Genomic DNA, 19,434 nt, shown 5'->3' with positions numbered 1-19,434 from the left:
CTTCGCCGGAATGGTGGAGCTGGGACTGGATGGGACCATGCCCCCATCAAAAATTCTGGCATTTTGTATGACAGAAAAGCTTCTCCAGTCCCTGAAGTCTCTATTTCTGGTACAGCGCAAAGAGGACTTGTCATTTGCTCAAACAAAATTGTGTTAACAATACATTGTAAAAATCGCAGAGCTCCTCTGATTCTGCAGCCCTTTTCAGTAATGCGCTAGATCACTCAATTGTGGCAATATATACAGTACATTTGATGTTTTTGGAGTGCAGTATGTGAAATCTTTACTTGCAGTCCAACTGGACATTTCTACAGAGTCTACTCCGTGGTTGTGCACTTTCACACCTCTCTCCCAGATGCTGCCTATCACAGCTTAGCAGCATCTGAGACTGCTAGATGAGCTGCTGAGCTATTGGCAGTATCTGGGAAGAAGAGGTGAGAGTGGACAATGAAGAAGACTCTAAAGAAATGTACAATGGTACTACAATCAGAGATTTCACATACTGCGCTCAACTGCTATTTTGAACAATACTTATATTATGAAAAGTACTTCTATTTTTATTTTATCAGGGCTGTGGCACCTTGTAGTATGGGGAGGAAGGGCTGATGTTGCAGCATCATGCTGAGTGTGCAGGGGAAGGTGTGGGGGCATCATGTTGTGCTGGGGGCACTGTAGCACCATCATACACTATGGGGGACAGTCATGAAAGGGGTATTGTACAGCTTAATTACACTAAGGCGCTGCAATAGGGGCAAAAATTATGTGTAAATGCAATACATGTCCCTCTCCATGTGACCACACATACTCTGCTGAATATATATTTTTGTGGGGGAGAGGAGGACCCCAATAATGACTTTTGCAATGGATCCGCTTTATTTTTGTATACACCCTGGTCTAGTATGTTTGATCTTTTGCTATTTAGCCTGTGAACTGCTTTAACCTTACTACAAGCGGTGATGTCAGTAAGGTTACTGCAGTTCATAGGCCGGCTCACACAGAGGTTACCGTGAGAACCGCTGACTGTGACCTGCGGTAGCCTTAATTACGTCACAGCTAGTCACTGCAGCCATGTTCTCATGCTAAGCTCAGTGTGTTCTGGCTGGCGTGGTGAGCGGTCACATTCCTGATGTCGCAGAGTTGGGAATTGCCGTGGGACCTCATCATTATGGATTGACAGCGGACAGGTGAGGATTACTTGAAGGACTTTTCTGAGTCTTTATTATTTAGACTACAGGGCTAGTAATGGGGTGTCTCAGACACCTCTCCATTACTAACCCCCGGGATTGATGTAATTAGGCATAAAACAGCTGACATCAACCTCAAAACGATTACCCCACTTGCCAACGCACCAGGGCAAGTGGGACGACCAGAGGCTAAGTGCCAGAATTGGCGCATCTAATGGATGCGCCATTTCTGGGGAGGCCGGACACTGGTATTCTTAGTCTGGGAGGGGGCCAATATCCATGTCCCTTTCCAGCCTATTAACATCTGCCCTCAGCTGTCCGATCAAACTTTGCTGGTTAGTAAATGATGGGAGAACTCAAGTCTTTATTATTGTGGGTCCCCTTTTTACTAACCAGTAAAAGCTAAGCTGAGCTGTTAATAGGCTGGGAACCTTTAGGGCTATTGGCCACTTCCCAGAATATTAACACCAGCCCACACCTGTCTATTTTCCCTCAACTGGTTAGGAAATTTAAGTGGGTCCCCTTTTTTATTATTTAATAAGTGCGATACACAGAGTGGCCCACATTCATCACGTGTCCATCCTCCTGGCCCCACATCCATAATGTCTCCGTCACCCATATTATTGCAGCTTTTCACTGGCCATGGTCCAGTGGCATCCTCCTCCTGCTTCATATTTGCGTGTATGGGCAGGCACATGGCAGTGATGTCATACGGGAGCAACATGATTTCTGGCATCAGCTGCCGGCCTCTGATTGGCTGGCGGATATTCACCATTGCGGTGTAGGAAGCTGGTGGCTTTCTGTACCGCAATATATTTCAACTGAATGTGTGTACTCGGACACGCATTCAGTTGAAAACTGTGGGCCAGGGAACCGGATTGGGGCGCCGCTTCTTGCTGGTTCAAGGAACTGCCTGCTATTGTAACAAGCGAATCCCCTGAATTCCACCTCTGGAAGGAACAAAAGCTCAGAGTTCATGCACGAAGTCCACGGAAGCTTCGGGATTTGAAGAGTGCTGGTGTGGAAGAATGAGCAAAAATTACACCTGAGCAACGCCTGTGACTAGTTTTTCCATATAGGAGGTGTCTTGAAGCTGCTATCCCTAACAAAGACTTTTGAACGAAGTGTTAAATAAATTTCCGTGCATGTTCAATACTTTTTCCCCTTGTCATTTCTCATTATTACACATAACTTAATCTATATATATAATTGTCTAAGGGGTACTTCCGTCAGTCTGTCTGCAACTTCCGTCACGGAAATCCCGCGTCGCTGATTGGTCTCGCCAGCTGCCTGTCCTGGCTGCCGTGACCAATCAGCGACGGCCACAGTCCGGCCGAGAATTACGGTAGTCCCTCCCTACTCCCGTCCAGTCAGTGCCCGGCGTCCTCTCCATACTCCCCTCCAGTCAGCGCTCATACAGGGTTAATGACAGCGTTAACAGACCGTGTTATGCACTCCGTTAACGCTGCTATTAACCCTGTGTGACCACCTTTTTACTATTGATGCTGCCTATGCAGCATCAATAGTAAAAAGAGCTAATGTTAAAAATAATGAAAAAACAAAAAACCTGCTATTCTCACCTTCCATCGTCCGCCGAGGCGAGCGCGGCTGCCGCCAGCTTCTGTTCCCAGAGATGCATTGCGAAATTACCCAGAAGACTTAGCGGTCTCGCGAGACTGCTAAGTCATCTGGGTAATTTCGCAATGCATCCTGGGAACGGAAGCTGGCGGCAGCCGCGCGCATTGACACAGCTTCGCTGGACACCGGAGGGTGAGCATATAACTATTTTTCACAAATAAGAAGAAAAAACGAGACTCCTTTGTCGCACTCCTGCCTTTTTTCACTCCCCTGTGCCGTGAAGATGTATTGCATGGTGTTTCAATAAAGGACACTTGAACTGCAGAATTGGTGAGTGCTGTTGCGGTTTTTCTTCTTATTTGTGATTATTCAGACTGTTTTCCACGCAAGCACCTCCATTCATTCCTCGGACTGCTGTGTATCCTGTGTGTTTCACAGTTATCTATAATCTCTGGACTCTAAGCTGTGCTGCTCTCCTTTCTTTTTTCTGCTCCCTTTTTTTGCTGATATAACTATTTTTATTTAAATTATTTTTTTTAGCAGGGATATGGTGCCCACACTGCTATATAATACGTGGCCTGTGTTATATACTGCGTGGCTGCTATATACTACATGGCCAGTGTTATATACTACGTGGCCTGTGTTATATACTGCGTGGCCTGTGTTATATACTGCGTGGCCTGTGCTATATACTGCGTGGGCTGTGCTATATACTGCGTGGGCTGTGCTAGATACTGCGTGAGCTGTGCTATATACTATGTGGGCAGTGTTATATACTGCGTGGCTGCTATATACTACGTGGGCAGTGTTATATACTGCGTGGGCTGTGTTATATACTGTTTGGTACGTAGCCTGTGCTATATCCTATGTGGCTGCTATATACATACATATTCTAGAATACCGATGCGTTAGAATCGGGCCACCATCTAGTTTATGGATATCTACGGTTTGATTTCTTTACCTTTGTTGATTGGATGGCTTGTTATCAACATCTGGTGAGAATTTCATGTCAATAGCATCTTTAGAAATATATTTAAGTAGAAAATTGGTGACTTATTCAACACTTATTTCACCCATTGTACATAGTAAACACATAGGGTATGTGCACACATTGCAGATATCCTACGGATCCGCAGCATTTTTTTCCGCGCAGAAACGCTGCAGATCCACAGATGATTTACAGTACAATGTAAATCAATGGAGAAAAAAAATGCTGTGCTAATGGTGTGGAAAATTCAGTGCGGAAAAAACAGCGGATTAGAAGAAGGACCGTGTCAATTCTTTGTGCAGATCTGAAGCATTTCTGCACCCATTCCATGATAGAAATCCGCAGGGGTAAAAACGCATGAAATCCGCAGAGAAACTGCAGTAAATCCGCAACAAAAAAGCACAAAATCCGCAAAAAAGGCTTAGATTTTGACCTGCGTTTTCTGCCAAGAGATGCAGAATCCGCACAGAAAATTCCACAGGCAAATCCGCAACGTGTGCACATACCCTATAGTACTTGGCTGTGCCTGGTTTTGCAGAGCAGGTGAATGGGGCGTAACTGTAGGACCACCAGGTACAGCTTACAGGTTCTATGGGGCAGACCCACACAGTTATGTCATCCTGACGTATACCTTGCTAGAGTTTACTTGCTAGAAAACTTACATAAGCACTGTATAGTTTGTTGGTCCATCACCACGTACCTCTCAGGGAGAATTGCTGGGTCAGCAAAAGAGAAATGCTTAACAACATTTTGCAAAAACAGATTAATCAAGGATCCTTCATTCCTGTAAAAAGAAAAATATTAAATGAGAAACAAACGCTAGTGCATCTTATCACTCCTCCTAGTCATAGAGCGTACATACTCTCTGTCACACATAGGGTGGGGGTGGGTCGGTTTTTAATAAAAGGAGTGAGAAGATGAGCAGTTACCTACCTTCTTCAGATCCTGTCCATACCTAAATATTAGAAAATAAATCCACTGTTCCCCTCTCTAACTATAACATGCTATAATATGCTACAGCGATAATGATTAAAGGGGTTGTCCAAAACTAAATGCCTATCTATTTAATGTAATAAAGGCAGGGAAATCGGTAGGGAGGGGAGCAGTACAGGGGAGTTGGTAGGCAGGGGATTGGTGTAGGGGAGTCGGTAGGCAGGGCTGAGGTGTAGGGGAGTGGGTATGCAGGGGAGTCGGTAGGCAGGGGAACAGTGCAGGGGAGTCAGTAGGCAGGGGAGCGGTGCAGGGGAGTTGGTAGGCAGGGGATCGGTGTAGGGGAGTGGGTAGGCAGGGGAGCAGTGCAGGGGAGTGGATAGGCAGGGGATTGGTGTAGGGGAGTCGGTAGGCAGGGGAGAGGTGCAGGGAAATCGGTAGGCAGGGGAGCGATGCAGGGGAGTTGGTAGGCAGGGGATCGGTGTAGGGGAGTGGGTAGGCAGGGGAGCGGTGAAGTGGAGTTGGCAAGCAGGGGAGCGGTGCAGGGGAGTGGATAGGCAGGGGATTGGTGTAGGGGAGTGGGTAGGCAGGGGAGCGGTGCAGGGGAGTCGGTAAGCAGGGGAACGGTGCAGGGGAGTCAGTAGGCAGGGGAGCAGTGCAGGGGAGTCAGTAGGCAGGGGATCGGTGTAGGGGAGTGGGTAGGCAGGGGAGCGATGCAGGGGAGTGAATAGGCAGGGGATTGGTGTAGGGGAGTCGGTAGGCAGGGGAGAGGTGCAGGGGAGTTGGTAGGGAGGGGAGCGGTGCAGGGGAGTTGGTAGGCAGGGCAGCGGTGCACACTACAGCACAAGGGTGTTGAGACATTTAATTAAAGTGAACCTGTCAGATCCCCTGTGGCCTCCACTTCAGCAGCACTCAGGCATGTGTGATTAATCTCTTCCTAACCAGCCCTGTATAACATCATTCATATAAATAAATGCTGTAAAAAATCCTTTATAACCTTCGCTTTCCCTATGCTAATGAGGGCTTTGACTAGTCAATGGGGCGTTAGTTCCCCAGAGTAGTTATTCTGGCAGCGTCACTGTGTTTCTGAAGCCAGGTGTACGCTTCCCAGCTTCACAGATGCACTGTGCATGTCCGGAAGTTTAGAAGATAACTTCCGCAGTGCGCGCCTTTGAAGCTGGGACGAGTACACCCGGCTCAGAGACGCTGCCGGAATGATTTACATGAGCAGCGATGAAGTCGCTTGTACAAATTATATTATCACACCCACAGGAGCCTGATAATATGGAAAGAGGGCGGTCTACTCTGGGGAACTAACGCCCTATCAACTAGTCAAAGCCCTGATTAGCATAGGGAAAGCGAAGGTTATAAAGCGTTTTTTAAAGCTTACTTATCTGAATGATGTTATACAGGGCTGGTTAGGGGGAGAGTAATCACACATGGCTGAATGCTGCTGGAGTGGAGGCCACGGGGGATCCTACAAGCTTCCTTTAAAGGGAATCTGTCACCTATTTTTTCGTATATACGCAGCGGCCACCGGCATCAGGGGCTTATCATTCTGACGAAGGAATTTAGTTCCGAAACGCGCGTCGGGTGTGTGCGCGTGTACTCAGGACGGCACGGTGCCCTAAGGTAATATCCACTACTATCCACTATTTTTCCCTGAAATCTGTTATAGTTCAGCACTTAGCACTTTGTCTATCAGCACTGTGCAGGGTCTGGAAATAACCCTGATGGTTAAAGCAATTGTGTTCTTTGAATTTATTTGCACTTCAGCACTTTTTTGCATATATTGCACATCAATTTTGGAGTTTTTATTATTTTTTATTATTGTTTCCACATTGTGTCACTCAATTTTTCAGGGAACTAATATACCCCGATTGTGGGTAATACTTACCTTGCACGGATATATAAATAATTATTATTATTATGCGGTTGGGTATCCGTATATTTATTTTTATATGCCGTCCCGTGCTGCACACTTTTTTGTATGATTGTTTTGTATTTTTATCGTATATTTTTTAACGGTAGTTTTTTATATATTGTATCGCTGCTTGATAATAAAAGAATATATCTTGATCCAGTCTGGTCTTCCTGGTGCATCCTTTGGTTTGGTGATTGGTTTTGGTTTTTGGTCTAAGTGGTCTCCACTTTCTTTTTACTCAAAAGACACCCGGGTGAGCTAATATCACTATATTTATGATTGTGATACTGATTATATATATATATATATATATATATATATATATATATATATATATATATATATATATATATATATATATATATATATATATATATATATATATATAGCCTTTATTTTATTTGGGTTGTTCTTTTGTAATTTTCTCCATTCTGTAATGCTGTAGATAAGCCCCCGATGTATCCTGAAAGGGAAGAAAAACAAGTTACATTACGGTCTGGTGCAGTCCGGTCCAATGAGCGTCGCAGGTCCGGGTCCGGCGCCTCCCATCTTCATGCGATGACGTCCTCTTCCTTGCTCCTGCGCAGGCGTACTGATTTGCAGCGTAAAGTACTGCAGTGCGCAGGTGCTGGGCCTTTGTGACCTTCCCTGGCACCTGCCCACTGCAGTACTTTGCTCTGCCCTCAACAGGACAGACAAAGTACGCCTGCGCCAGAGCCGCGACAGAAGCAAGGAAGAGGACGTCTTGCATGAAGATATGAGGCACCAGACTGGACCACGACGCCCATCGGACCGCACCAGGACCGCCCCTGGGTGAGTATAATCTAACTTGTTTTTCTTATCTTTCAGGATACATCGGGGGCTTATCTATAGCATTACAGAATGCTGTAGATAAGCCCCTAATGGCGGTTGCTGAAGCTTATATACGAAAAAGTAGGCCCTTAGGCTATGTGCACACGTAAGAAAAGAGGTGCAGAATTTTCTGCACAAAATCCGCACCTCCTGGCAGAATCCGCAGCTGCGTTTTTTATGCTGTTTTAGTGCGTTTTTTGTGCGGAATTGATGCGGATTTTGTGCAGTTTTTGTGCAGATTTTACCACTGCGTATTTCTATTAATGGAGGGGTGCAGAAACGCTGCAGAACTGCACAAAAGAAGTGACATGCACTTCTTTGAAATCTGCAGCGCTTCTGCGCGGATTTTTCTGCACAGCTTTTTTGTTTTCACATTGATTTACATTGTACAGTGCACTTCTGCAGCGTTTCTGCGCGGAAAAAATGCTGCAGTTCTGCACTAAATCTGCATCGTGTGCACACAGCCTAGGTTGCATTTTTTACTTACAGTATGCTGTGCACTTTCTCATGTAGAAGTCGCTAGCACAGTAGCTGTTAGGATTGTGCTTTGCATATTTTTTCTATACAATCTATTATTTTTCTTTGGTTTTGTCTGCAAGTCTCTGGTTGTACGTGTATTGTAATTACAAATGTAAGATTCAATGGGTTCTTTATATTTTTGTTGCTCGTGAAGTTACATGAATTGAGCATGGCTGTCAGCAGCACTTCAGCACAACAGCGTTTCATACAGTTCTAACTTTCTGGAGGTACCTTGTGCTCGGACATGAAGTTGTGTATTTCCAGCATTTTATAAATCACTTTTTAAATTTCCAGCTTTTTGGTTTCTTCTGTTCTGGTGGTTTTGTGGATCTATGTGCATGTGGATATAGAAATAAGCAGTAGGTCTGAACTCTGCACATCTTCAACTTTTGTTTTATGAGGTTTAAGGCTTTGTGCCCACGATCAAGAATTGCTGTGGGTCTGATGCTGTATCTTTATGCAGCATGAAACCCGCAGCGGCCAGATGTTCCAGCTTAGCGGATGGGATGTCAAAAAATCCCATGCCCACTATGCATCCACAGACGCCCACGGAGACAGACATATGCCGCGTCTCTCCTGACTGCAGTGTGTCAATTTTTCTTGTGGAGATGCGAATCTCGGCAAGATAAATGTCACCCATAGAATGTATTAGTCCTGGTAAATCCGCACGGTTCAGTGATCACAATGCAGATTCACCTGCGTTCAATGGATGGCAGCGCTTTAGACACAGTGGACATGCTCTGCTAGTTCCGGATCGTGGGCACCCAGCCTAAGGCACCTGGTTTTCTGTTTGGTCAAGTCTTGCAACAAACATTTTGTATACATTTTTTGGGCAAAAAAAAGTGATACTTTGATATAAAATTACATGAATACTCCTGTGCGTACTGAGGTATTGCGTGTTCTGCAGGTCTATTTGCAGAAAATATATAGGAAATTACAGTTTAATTTTTTTTATTTTATAATGTAGGTTTTGTTTGTATATTTTAAAAGTGTAAAATGTGTCCAAAAGTCAGGCCGGGGTCACACTAGAGAGAAATACGGACGAGGGAGAGGGGCAAAAACAACGCATTGCACTCGGACCAATGTTTCTCTATGGGGCAGCTCCTATCTGCCGTATATTTCTTGGCCATATTTTACACAGCATGCTGCGTTTGTCAGAATATTAGGCAAAAAATCTGCCAATGAAAGTCTATGGGTGCGAAAAAAATACGGATTACACACGGATCATGCGTGTGACTTGCGAGAAATACGAAGCGGTGTTCTATAGAAAAGCCGGCAATTCAGTGTGGTGTACAGTAAAATCACACTGACAGGTTAGAATAGAATAGATAGAATAAATGTCTACACATAGTATAGGTATATATATATATATATATATATATATATATATTTAATACAGAGCTAGATAGCAGAAAAGCCAGTAATTGAATTTTCGGCTTTTGCTATCTCCTTCCCATACCCGACAGGATATGAGACATGGTTTACATACAGTAAACCAGGGGTGTCAAACTGCATTCCTCGAGGGCTGCAAACAGGTCATGTTTTCAGGATTTCCTTGTACTGCACAGGTGATAATTTAATCACCTACACACATAATGATTGCAGAACCTTGTGCAATGCTAAGGAAATCTTGAAAACACGCATGGTTTGCGGCCCTCGAGGAATGCAGTTTGACACCCCTGCAGTAAACCATTTCATATCCCTTATATTTTTAAATATTCCTCACTAATGTTAGTAGTGTGTGCAAAATTTGGGAGCTCTACACTGTGTGCAGAATTATTAGGCAAGTTGTATTTCGATCACATGATACTTTTTATACATGTTGTCCTACTCCAAGCTGTTCAGGCTTGAGAGCCAACTACCAATTAAGTAAATCAGGTGATGTTGAACTCTGTAATGAGGAGGGGTGTTGTCTAATGACATCAAAACCCTATATAAGGTGGGCTTAATTATTAGGCAACTTCCTTTCCTTTGGCAAAATGGGTCAGAAGAGAGATTTGACGGGCTCTGAAAAGTCCCAAATTGTGAGATGTCTTGCAGAGGGATGCAGCAGTCTTGAAATTGCCAAACTTTTGAGGCGTGATCACCGAACAATCAAGCGTTTCATGGCAAATAGCCAACAGGGTCGCAAGAAGCGTGTTGGGCAAAAAAGGTGCGAAATAACTGCCCATAAATTGAGGAAAATGAAGCGTGAAGCTGCCAAGATGCCATTTGCCACCAGTTTTGCCATATTTCAGAGCTGCAACGTTACTGGAGTAACAAAAAGCACAAGGTGTGCGATACTCAAGGACATGGCCAAGGTAAGGAAGGCTGAAAAGCGACCACCTTTGAACAAGAAACATAAGATAAAACATCAAGACTGGGCCAAGAAATATCTTAAGACTGACTTTTCAAAGGTTTTACGGACTGATGAAATGAGAGTGACTCTTGATGGGCCGGATGGATGGGTCAGAGGCTGGATCAGTAAAGGGCAGAGAGCTCCACTCCGACTCAGATGCCAGCAAGGTGGAGGTGGGGTACTGGTATGGGCTGGTATCATCAAAGATGATCTTGTGGGACCTTTTCAGGTTGAAGATGGAGTGAAGCTCAACTCCCAGACCTACTGTCAGTTTCTGGAAGACAACTTCTTCAAGCAGTGGTACAGGAAGAAGTTGATATCGTTCAAGAAAAACATGATTTTCATGCAGGACAATGCTCCATCACATGCCTCCAACTACTCCATAGCGTGGCTGGCCAGTAAAGGTCTCAAAGAAGAAAAAATAATGACATGGCCCCCTTGTTCACCTGATCTGAACCCCATAGAAAACCTGTGGTCCCTCATAAAATGTGAGATCTACAGGGAGGGAAAACAGTACACCTCCCGGAACAGTGTCTGGAGGCTGTGGTGACTGCTGCACGCAATGTTGGTCGTAAACAGATCAAGCAACTGACAGAATCTATGGATTGAAGGCTGCTGAGTGTCATAATGAAGAAAGGGGGCTATATTGGTCACAAATTTTTGAGGTTTTTGTTTTTTTCATGTCAGAAATGTTTATTTCTAAATTTTGTGCAGTGATATTGGTTTACCTGGTGAAAATAAACAAGTGAGATGGGAATATATTTGGTTTTTATTAAGATGCCTCATAATTCTGCACAGTAATAGTTACCTGCACAATAAGATATCCTCCTAAGATCGCCAAATCTAAAAAAAAAAAAACCACTCCAACTTCCAAAAATATTAAGCTTTGATATTTATGAGTCTTTTGGGTTGATTGAGAACATAGTTGTTGATCAATAATAAAAATAATCCTCTAAAATACAACTTGCCTAATAATTCTGCACACTGTGTACATCACATAGGAGACGCTGGGGAATATACATCATAGAAGATGCTGCTGTTTATCAATAATAAAAATAATCCTCTAAAATACAACTTGTCTAATAATTCTGCACACAGTGTAGGTGTTAAAATAAAGGGTTAAATCACAGAAAAGACTGTCGTGGGCTCCCGCGCAATTTTCTCCGCCAGAGTGGTAAAGCCAGTGACTGAGGGCAGATATTAATAGCCTGGAGAGGGTCCATGGTTATTGGCACCCCCCCCCCCCCCCCTGGCTAAAAACATCTGCCCCCAGCCACTCCAGAAAAGGCACATCTGGAAGATGCGCCTATTCTGGAACTTAGCCTTTCTCTTCCCACTCCCGAGTTTGTTTGTTTGTTTGTTTGTTTTTTTACTGAATGTGCTCTTCTGCTTCAAGAACAGCTCGTATAGTGGGTGTGTATTATTGTTCATTATAGCCCTACACCTCATCTGAATCCTATCCTCCAATACCTCCTCAAAAGAGTCCAGATGGAGGCCAACAGCCGCGCTTGCCTTCTTGATAAGTTTGTTGAGCTTATTAGCGTCAGATACTCACACACTACTGCCCCAGCATATGATAGCAAAAAATGGCGCTTGCCACAACGGACTGGTAGAACATTTCCAGCATTTTACTGCATACATTGAACGACCTGAGCTTCCGAAGAAAGTACGGTCTGCTCATTCCCTTCTTGTAAACCTCTGTGTGACACCTCCAATCGAGTTTACTGTCAAAGTGATCCCCCAAACATTTGTAGCTCTCAACACTCTCCACCTCCTGGCCAGCAATATTGATCGGTAAGTAATCCTCCTTTTTCTTTCTATAACTCACCACCTTCTCCTTGGTTTTCTTTACATTTAGTTCTACATTTAGTTCACTACAGCAATTCTAAATCTGAATTAACCCAACAACTAATGTATATCTTTTTTACCAATCGTGCCCGGGGCCACCTCATCTGCAACCTCCATGGCCATTTAAAGTTTACAGTCACAGTGATGTTACATTTGTCCGTCACTTACACACCCTTACACTATGAGGGAATGAGAAAAGGAAATAAGTGTGACATCTTTATGCAGAGCACTGCACACAGGGGCGCACGTTAGGCAGGGCATGGTAACACAAGCCCCACTTTCCCAGGTAAATAAAGACACATGACCATTAGAATTAGTTTGGAATAAAAATTGGCGTTTATTTTTGAGTAACATACATTAAAATTTATTAAATAAATCCTTTATAATACTTTCCATAAACTGAGTTAATAATCACCAAGAACCGTCCAAATCCACCCGAAAACCGGGCGATTTTCTCACAAAATAAACGACACGACAAGAATAGCAATAAAAAAAGGGGAGGGAGGGTGGGATCTTCAGTCTTCTTGAAGTAAACTGGTGACATCGGCTCCCGAACAGCTGATTTTATACCCAAAAATTCTTCCCGCTCAGCACTAGCTGGCCAATCAAAAAACCCAAAAAGTGCGGGAAAACAACTAGAATGTTAGCCCCCCCGCGTGAACCCAGAAGAAATACAGCGGGGGTCTCATGGCCTCATAGACCCTATAGTTTTTAATATGACTATTTTTCTATGGGTCATTTAGAGGTCAGGTCAGTCAGATGAGGTGAGGAGAAACTGGTTTTATCCAGTTCCTTCTGGTCTGCCTGGCGACCAATTTTAACTGTTTTGATTGGTTATTGAAGTGCTGGGCGCCCAAATATTTGTGTATAAAAACCCTGGTTTCAGGGGATTTAGTCATTCTGCTGGTGAAGAAGAAAAGAAGAAGAAGCACCTGAGGATGGAGGATCTCCTGCAGCAACTCCTGACCAGAGCCGGCGCTGAGGGTGGAGCGGAATGGCTTCAGCGCTGCTTGGCTATAGAACCTTCCTCTGCGGCAGCTGAGGCGTTCCCTCCCCCTCCAGAAGTTTCCTTCCAGCCGGCGTGTCAAGCCTCTCCGGCCCCGCCGACATCTCCGGTTTCTGTGCGCCTCAGAAGACAGAGGATTCCCTATTCTCCTTCGGCGTCGCCTCCTGCTTCCGGCCGGTCAAGACAGGAAGTGAGAGGGAAGTCGCGACGCCAACTGTCACAGAAGTCTCGCAGCCCTGCGCGAGACCTCCGCAGCCAGCACCGGAACGGGGCCCCGTCCGCATCAGCTGTTCCAGACGGGAGGTCTGCACCTCACCGCAGCCGTAAAAGCGCTGCGGTGTCAGCGGCTCCCGCAGCAGCGTCTGTATCTACGTCGGTGATCCGCGACGCTATCCGGGACGCCCCAGCGTCGCAGTAAGAAGATGAAGAAGAGGAGTCGCCTTCTGCAGCAGCGGATCGCATGGGCTCGCCCAACATGGAGGGCTTGAGCTCCAGCAGAGATCCTAAGACTGGACAACATTCATCGAGGGGCGAGACTGTTATTTTACCTACGTCTGTCCCTCACTCACAGCTCACAAATCTCATTAGGAAAGTGTTGGCGGATACATTGAAGGAAGTTATTCCTTCTACTGCACGCACATCATGTACATATAGTGCGGCAGTCTCTGACACGTTACCCGCTAACATTATTCCTGTTAATACTTTTAAGGAAGCACTGACTTGTGAATTATCTCCTTTGGGATTCCACTTGAGCTCTGCTGTTAAAGAGCTTATTTGGAATAATCAATATGTAGATATTTTTTCTTTATTACCCAAGAAGGATCAGCTTTTTAAACCTGATAAAAAGGAGGATAAAGCTGATTCTGATGAAATTAAACGCACTAGCTATAAATCTTGTAACAATTGGGTTCAGGCTTTTACCATTTTTGCCGCAGTGTTGGGTGAAAAATCTCCCCATCTCTGTAGCAAATTATTCCAACACTTAGGCTGCCGTCACACTAGCAGTATTTGGTCAGTATTTTACATCAGTATTTGTAAGCCAAAACCAGGAGTGGGTGATAAATACAGAAGTGGTGCATATGTTTCTATTATACTTTTCCGCTAATTGTTCCACTCCTGGTTTTGGCTTACAAATACTGATGTAAAATACTGACCAAATACTGCTAGTGTGACAGCAGCCTTAGATATTCTACTGGAAGCTTATCAGAATTTCGGCGGGTTCGCTTGGCTGAACTATGATGAAGCTTTCAGGCACAAATTGTTGGTTCACCCCGAGCTACATTGGGGAGTGAAGGATATTGGTTTGTGGATTAATCTTATGCTTCCACAAAGAAATAGCAATATGAAACAGCCCCCCGCTAGCACTTTGAAGCGGGGTGTTTGTTTCGCTTATAATGATTCCTTTTGCAAATGGAACAATAATTGTAGATTCCGTCACGAATGCTCTTTTTGTGGAAACTCGCACCCAATGGTTAAATGCTTCAAGAAGCAAGCCGCTCAGCAGTCCTCTGTTAAAGAGCACATTAATAAAAGCGCAGACTCCAGTGAACCTGGCAAACATGTCCCCTTGGCTAAGCAAATTTCCAGATCGAGTGATCAGTGAATTGTTGTTTTCTGGGTTTTTAGAAGGATTTTTCGTACCTCAATTTAAAGGGGAGGGTTGTTTAGTCGTTCCTAATTTGCCGTCCTTAAAGGCCAATCAAGATGTTGCTAGGGATAAAATTATCAGTGAAATTCAACTTGGCCGAGTTTCTGGGCCTTTTGAATCACCTCCTTTTGTTAATTTTCATATATCTCCTTTGGGCTTAGTACCTAAAAAAGATGAGGGCTCTTTTCGTTTGATTCATCACTTATCCCACCCACCAGGTTCTTCTTTGAATGATGAGGTGGATAAGTCCTTAGTTTCAGTAGCTTACTCTTCTTTTGATTCTGCATTAGAGATCCTTAAAAAATTCGGCTGCAATGCTTTGATGTCCAAATCGGACATTAATTCTGCATTTAGACTCCTCCCCGTTCATCCGTCCGGTTTTAACGCTTTAGGTTTTTATTTTGATGACTGTTTCTTTTTCGATAAGTGCCTACCCATGGGTTTTTCTTTGTCCTGTTTTTATTTTGAAAGTTTTTCCTCTTTTCTTCATTGGGTTATAGAAGAGAATTGCAAGGACGTGGGTATTCTCCACTATTTAGACGATTTTTTGTTTATTGGTCCTTTCGGCTCCCCCGCATGTGAAAATGCCCTTAACAAATTTATTCAGATGTGCGATTTCTTCGGGGTTCCGATTGCTCACGAAAAGACAGTTGGTCCTTCCAGAATAATTGAATTTTTGGGAATCACTTTGGATTCCCAAAAAATGGAGTCGCGTCTTCCTATTGAAAAAGTTTTGAAACTTCGCGTTGCTTTGTCTGAATTTTTGTCAAAAGAGAAGGTGACGCTTAAAGAGCTTCAGTCATTGCTTGGATTATTGAATTTTGCAGTTCGAGTTATCCCCATTGGTCGGGTTTTTTGCAGAAGTTTATATGATGCCACCAAAGGCGTATCTTCACCTCATTGTCATATCAGGATTCGTTCTGATCTCAAAGAGGATGCTAGATTATGGCTCTCCTTTCTGTCGGAATTTAATGGCAGATCTTTGTGGCAGTCATCCTTTGTAGCAGCTGATTCTTTTCCGTTGGTTTTTTCTTTTGACAAACGGCTCGTCGGTAGCATTTTTTGTATTTCTCATTGGACCTCTTTCCAATGGCCTTCATGTTGGGTATCTGAGCGTTTGGTTTGCAATTCAGCTCTCCTTGAGATTTTTTCCATTTTTGCTGGAATTTACATTTGGGGGTCGCTAGTGCAGAACTCTAGAATTTTATTTTTTTCCTCTAACCAAGGGGTAGTTTTTGCCATTAATACGTTGTCTTCAAAAAATACTGTTGTAGCTAAGATCTTGAGACAATTGGTGTTCGTATGTCTTAAATGTAATATATGGCTGAAGGCTACTCTAGGTCAGAGTAAATTTTTAGGCTTGACGGACTCTTTGCTTAATCGTCAGTGGTCACATTTTTTTCTGCAGGTTCCCAGGGCGGACCCAGAAGCAACCTTCTTATCTCCTGCAATATGGGACGTGATTACAATTTAATACCACATTTTATTAAAAATTCGTTATCTGTGAGATCATGGGCTGACTATTCAGCCGCATGGCGTAAATGGAATAATTTTTGCAATTTGAATTATGACCCATTGGTTCCTAACTCATCAGCAGCATTGAAATTTGCTGCTGACATGGCTCAAATGGGTCTCTCTTATTCAGCTATAGCTAAATGCCTTGCTGGGGTTTCTTTTTTCCTCAAACTTTCTGGCAACATTCCATTAACAAGTTTCTTTGCAGTGAAACAGTTTTTGAAGGGTCTCAAAAAGTCCAATTTTATACCTGATGCTAGAAGGCCTATATCTTTGGCTCTTCTCAGGGATTTATGCTCTAGCCTCACTTACATAGTAACATAGTAACATAGTTAGTAAGGCCGAAAAAAGACATTTGTCCATCCAGTTCAGCCTATATTCCATCATAATAAATCCCCAGATCTACGTCCTTCTACAGAACCTAATAATTGTATGATACAATATTGTTCTGCTCCAGGAAGACATCCAGGCCTCTCTTGAACCCCTCGACTGAGTTCGCCATCACCACCTCCTCAGGCAAGCAATTCCAGATTCTCACTGCCCTAACAGTAAAGAATCCTCTTCTATGTTGGTGGAAAAACCTTCTCTCCTCCAGACGCAAAGAATGCCCCCTTGTGCCCGTCACCTTCCTTGGTATAAACAGATCCTCAGCGAGATATTTGTATTGTCCCCTTATATACTTATACATGGTTATTACATCGCCCCTCAGTCGTCTTTTTTCTAGACTAAATAATCCTAATTTCGCTAATCTATCTGGGTATTGTAGTTCTCCCATCCCCTTTATTAATTTTGTTGCCCTCCTTTGTACTCTCTCTAGTTCCATTATATCCTTCCTGAGCACCGGTGCCCAAAACTGGACACAGTACTCCATGTGCGGTCTAACTAGGGATTTGTACAGAGGCAGTATAATGCTCTCATCATGTGTATCCAGACCGCTTTTAATGCACCCCATGATCCTGTTTGCCTTGGCAGCTGCTGCCTGGCTCTGGCTGCTCCAGGTAAGTTTATCATTAACTAGGATCCCCAAGTCCTTCTCCCTGTCAGATTTACCCAGTGGTTTCCCATTCAGTGTGTAATGGTGATATTGATTCCTTCTTCCCATGTGTATAACCTTACATTTATCATTGTTAAACCTCATCTGCCACCTTTCAGCCCAAGTTTCCAACTTATCCAGATCCATCTGTAGCAGAATACTATCTTCTCTTGTATTAACTGCTTTACATAGTTTTGTATCATCTGCAAATATCGATATTTTACTGTGCAAACCTTCTACCAGATCATTAATGAATATGTTGAAGAGAACAGGTCCCAATACTGACCCCTGCGGTACCCCACTGGTCACAGCGACCCAGTTAGAGACTATACCATTTATAACCACCCTCTGCTTTCTATCACTAAGCCAGTTACTAACCCATTTACACACATTTTCCCCCAGACCAAGCATTCTCATTTTGTGTACCAACCTCTTGTGCGGCACGGTATCAAACGCTTTGGAAAAATCGAGATATACCACGTCCAATGACTCACCGTGGTCCAGCCTATAGCTTACCTCTTCATAAAAACTGATTAGATTGGTTTGACAGGAGCGATTTCTCATAAACCCATGCTGATATGGAGTTAAACAGTTATTCTCATTGAGATAATCCAGAATAACATCCCTCAGAAACCCTTCAAATATTTTACCAACAATAGAGGTTAGACTTACTGGCCTATAATTTCCAGGTTCACTTTTAGAGCCCTTTTTGAATATTGGCACCACATTTGCTATGCGCCAGTCCTGGGGAACAGACCCCGTCACTATAGAGTCCCTAAAAATAAGAAATAATAGTTTATCTATTACATTACTTAGTTCTCTTAGTACTCGTGGGTGTATGCAATCCGGACCCGGAGATTTATCTATTTTGATCTTATTTAGCCGGTTTCGCACCTCTTCTTGGGTTAGATTGGTGACCCTTAATATAGGGTTTTCAGTGTTTCTTGGGATTTCACCTAGCATTTCATTTTCCACCGTGAATACCGTGGAGAAGAAGGTGTTTAATATGTTAGCTTTTTCCTCGTCATCTACAACCATTCTTTCCTCACTTATTTAAGGGGCCTACATTTTCAGTTTTGATTCTTTTACTATTGATATAGTTGAAGAACAGTTTGGGATTAGTTTTACTCTCCTTAGCAATGTGCTTCTCTGTTTCCTTTTTGGCAGCTTTAATTAGTTTTTTAGATAAAGTATTTTTCTCCCTATAGTTTTTTAGAGCTTCAATGGTGCCATCCTGCTTTAGTAGTGCAAATGCTTTCTTTTTACTGTTAATTGCCTGTCTTACTTCTTTGTTTAGCCACATTGGGGTTTTCCTATTTCTAGTCCTTTTATTCCCACAAGGTATAAACCGCTTACACTGCCTATTTAGGATGTTCTTAAACATTTCCCATTTATTATCTGTATTCTTATTTCTGAGGATATTGTCCCAGTCTACCAGATTAAGGGCATCTCTAAGCTGGTCAAACTTTGCCTTCCTAAAGTTCAGTGTTTTTGTGACTCCCTGACAAGTCCCCCTAGTGAAAGACAGGTGAAATTGCACAATATTGTGGTCGCTATTTCCTAGATGCCCAACCACCTGCAGATTTGTTATTCTGTCAGGTCTATTAGATAGTATTAGGTCTAAAAGTGCTGCTCCTCTGGTTGGATTCTGCACCAATTGTGAAAGATAATTTTTCTTGGTTATTAGCAGAAACCTGTTGCCTTTATGGGTTTCACAGGTTTCTGTTTCCCAGTTAATATCCGGGTAGTTAAAGTCCCCCATAACCAGGACCTCATTATGGGTTGCAGCTTCATCTATCTGCTTTAGAAGTAGACTTTCCATGGTTTCTGTTATATTTGGGGGTTTGTAACAGACCCCAATGAGAATTTTGTTACCATTTTTCCCTCCATGAATTTCAACCCATATGGACTCGACATCCTCATTTCCTTCGCTAATATCCTCCCTTAAAGTGGACTTTAGACAAGACTTTACATAGAAACAAACCCCTCCTCCTCTCCGATTTTTACGATCCTTTCTAAACAGACTGTAACCCTGTAAGTTAACTGCCCAGTCATAGCTTTCATCTAACCA

General features: G+C 43.4%; 1 protein-coding gene across 1 annotated transcript in view; it reads right to left on the bottom strand.

Annotated features, from left to right (window-relative positions):
* Nucleotides 1-19,434, bottom strand: part of TMEM25 (transmembrane protein 25) — a 105,583-nt gene that overhangs the window by 73,980 nt on the left and 12,169 nt on the right. The window contains exon 2 of the mRNA XM_069740718.1: nucleotides 4,451-4,534. Coding sequence (XP_069596819.1) covers nucleotides 4,451-4,499 — 49 coding nt within the window. The 5' untranslated portion in view covers nucleotides 4,500-4,534. The remainder of the gene's footprint in view (nucleotides 1-4,450; nucleotides 4,535-19,434) is intronic.

The sequence above is a fragment of the Ranitomeya imitator genome, chromosome 10 (genome assembly GCF_032444005.1).
Source record: "Ranitomeya imitator isolate aRanImi1 chromosome 10, aRanImi1.pri, whole genome shotgun sequence".
Taxonomy (NCBI): domain Eukaryota; kingdom Metazoa; phylum Chordata; class Amphibia; order Anura; family Dendrobatidae; genus Ranitomeya; species Ranitomeya imitator.
This window is presented reverse-complemented; position numbering and strand designations above follow the sequence as displayed.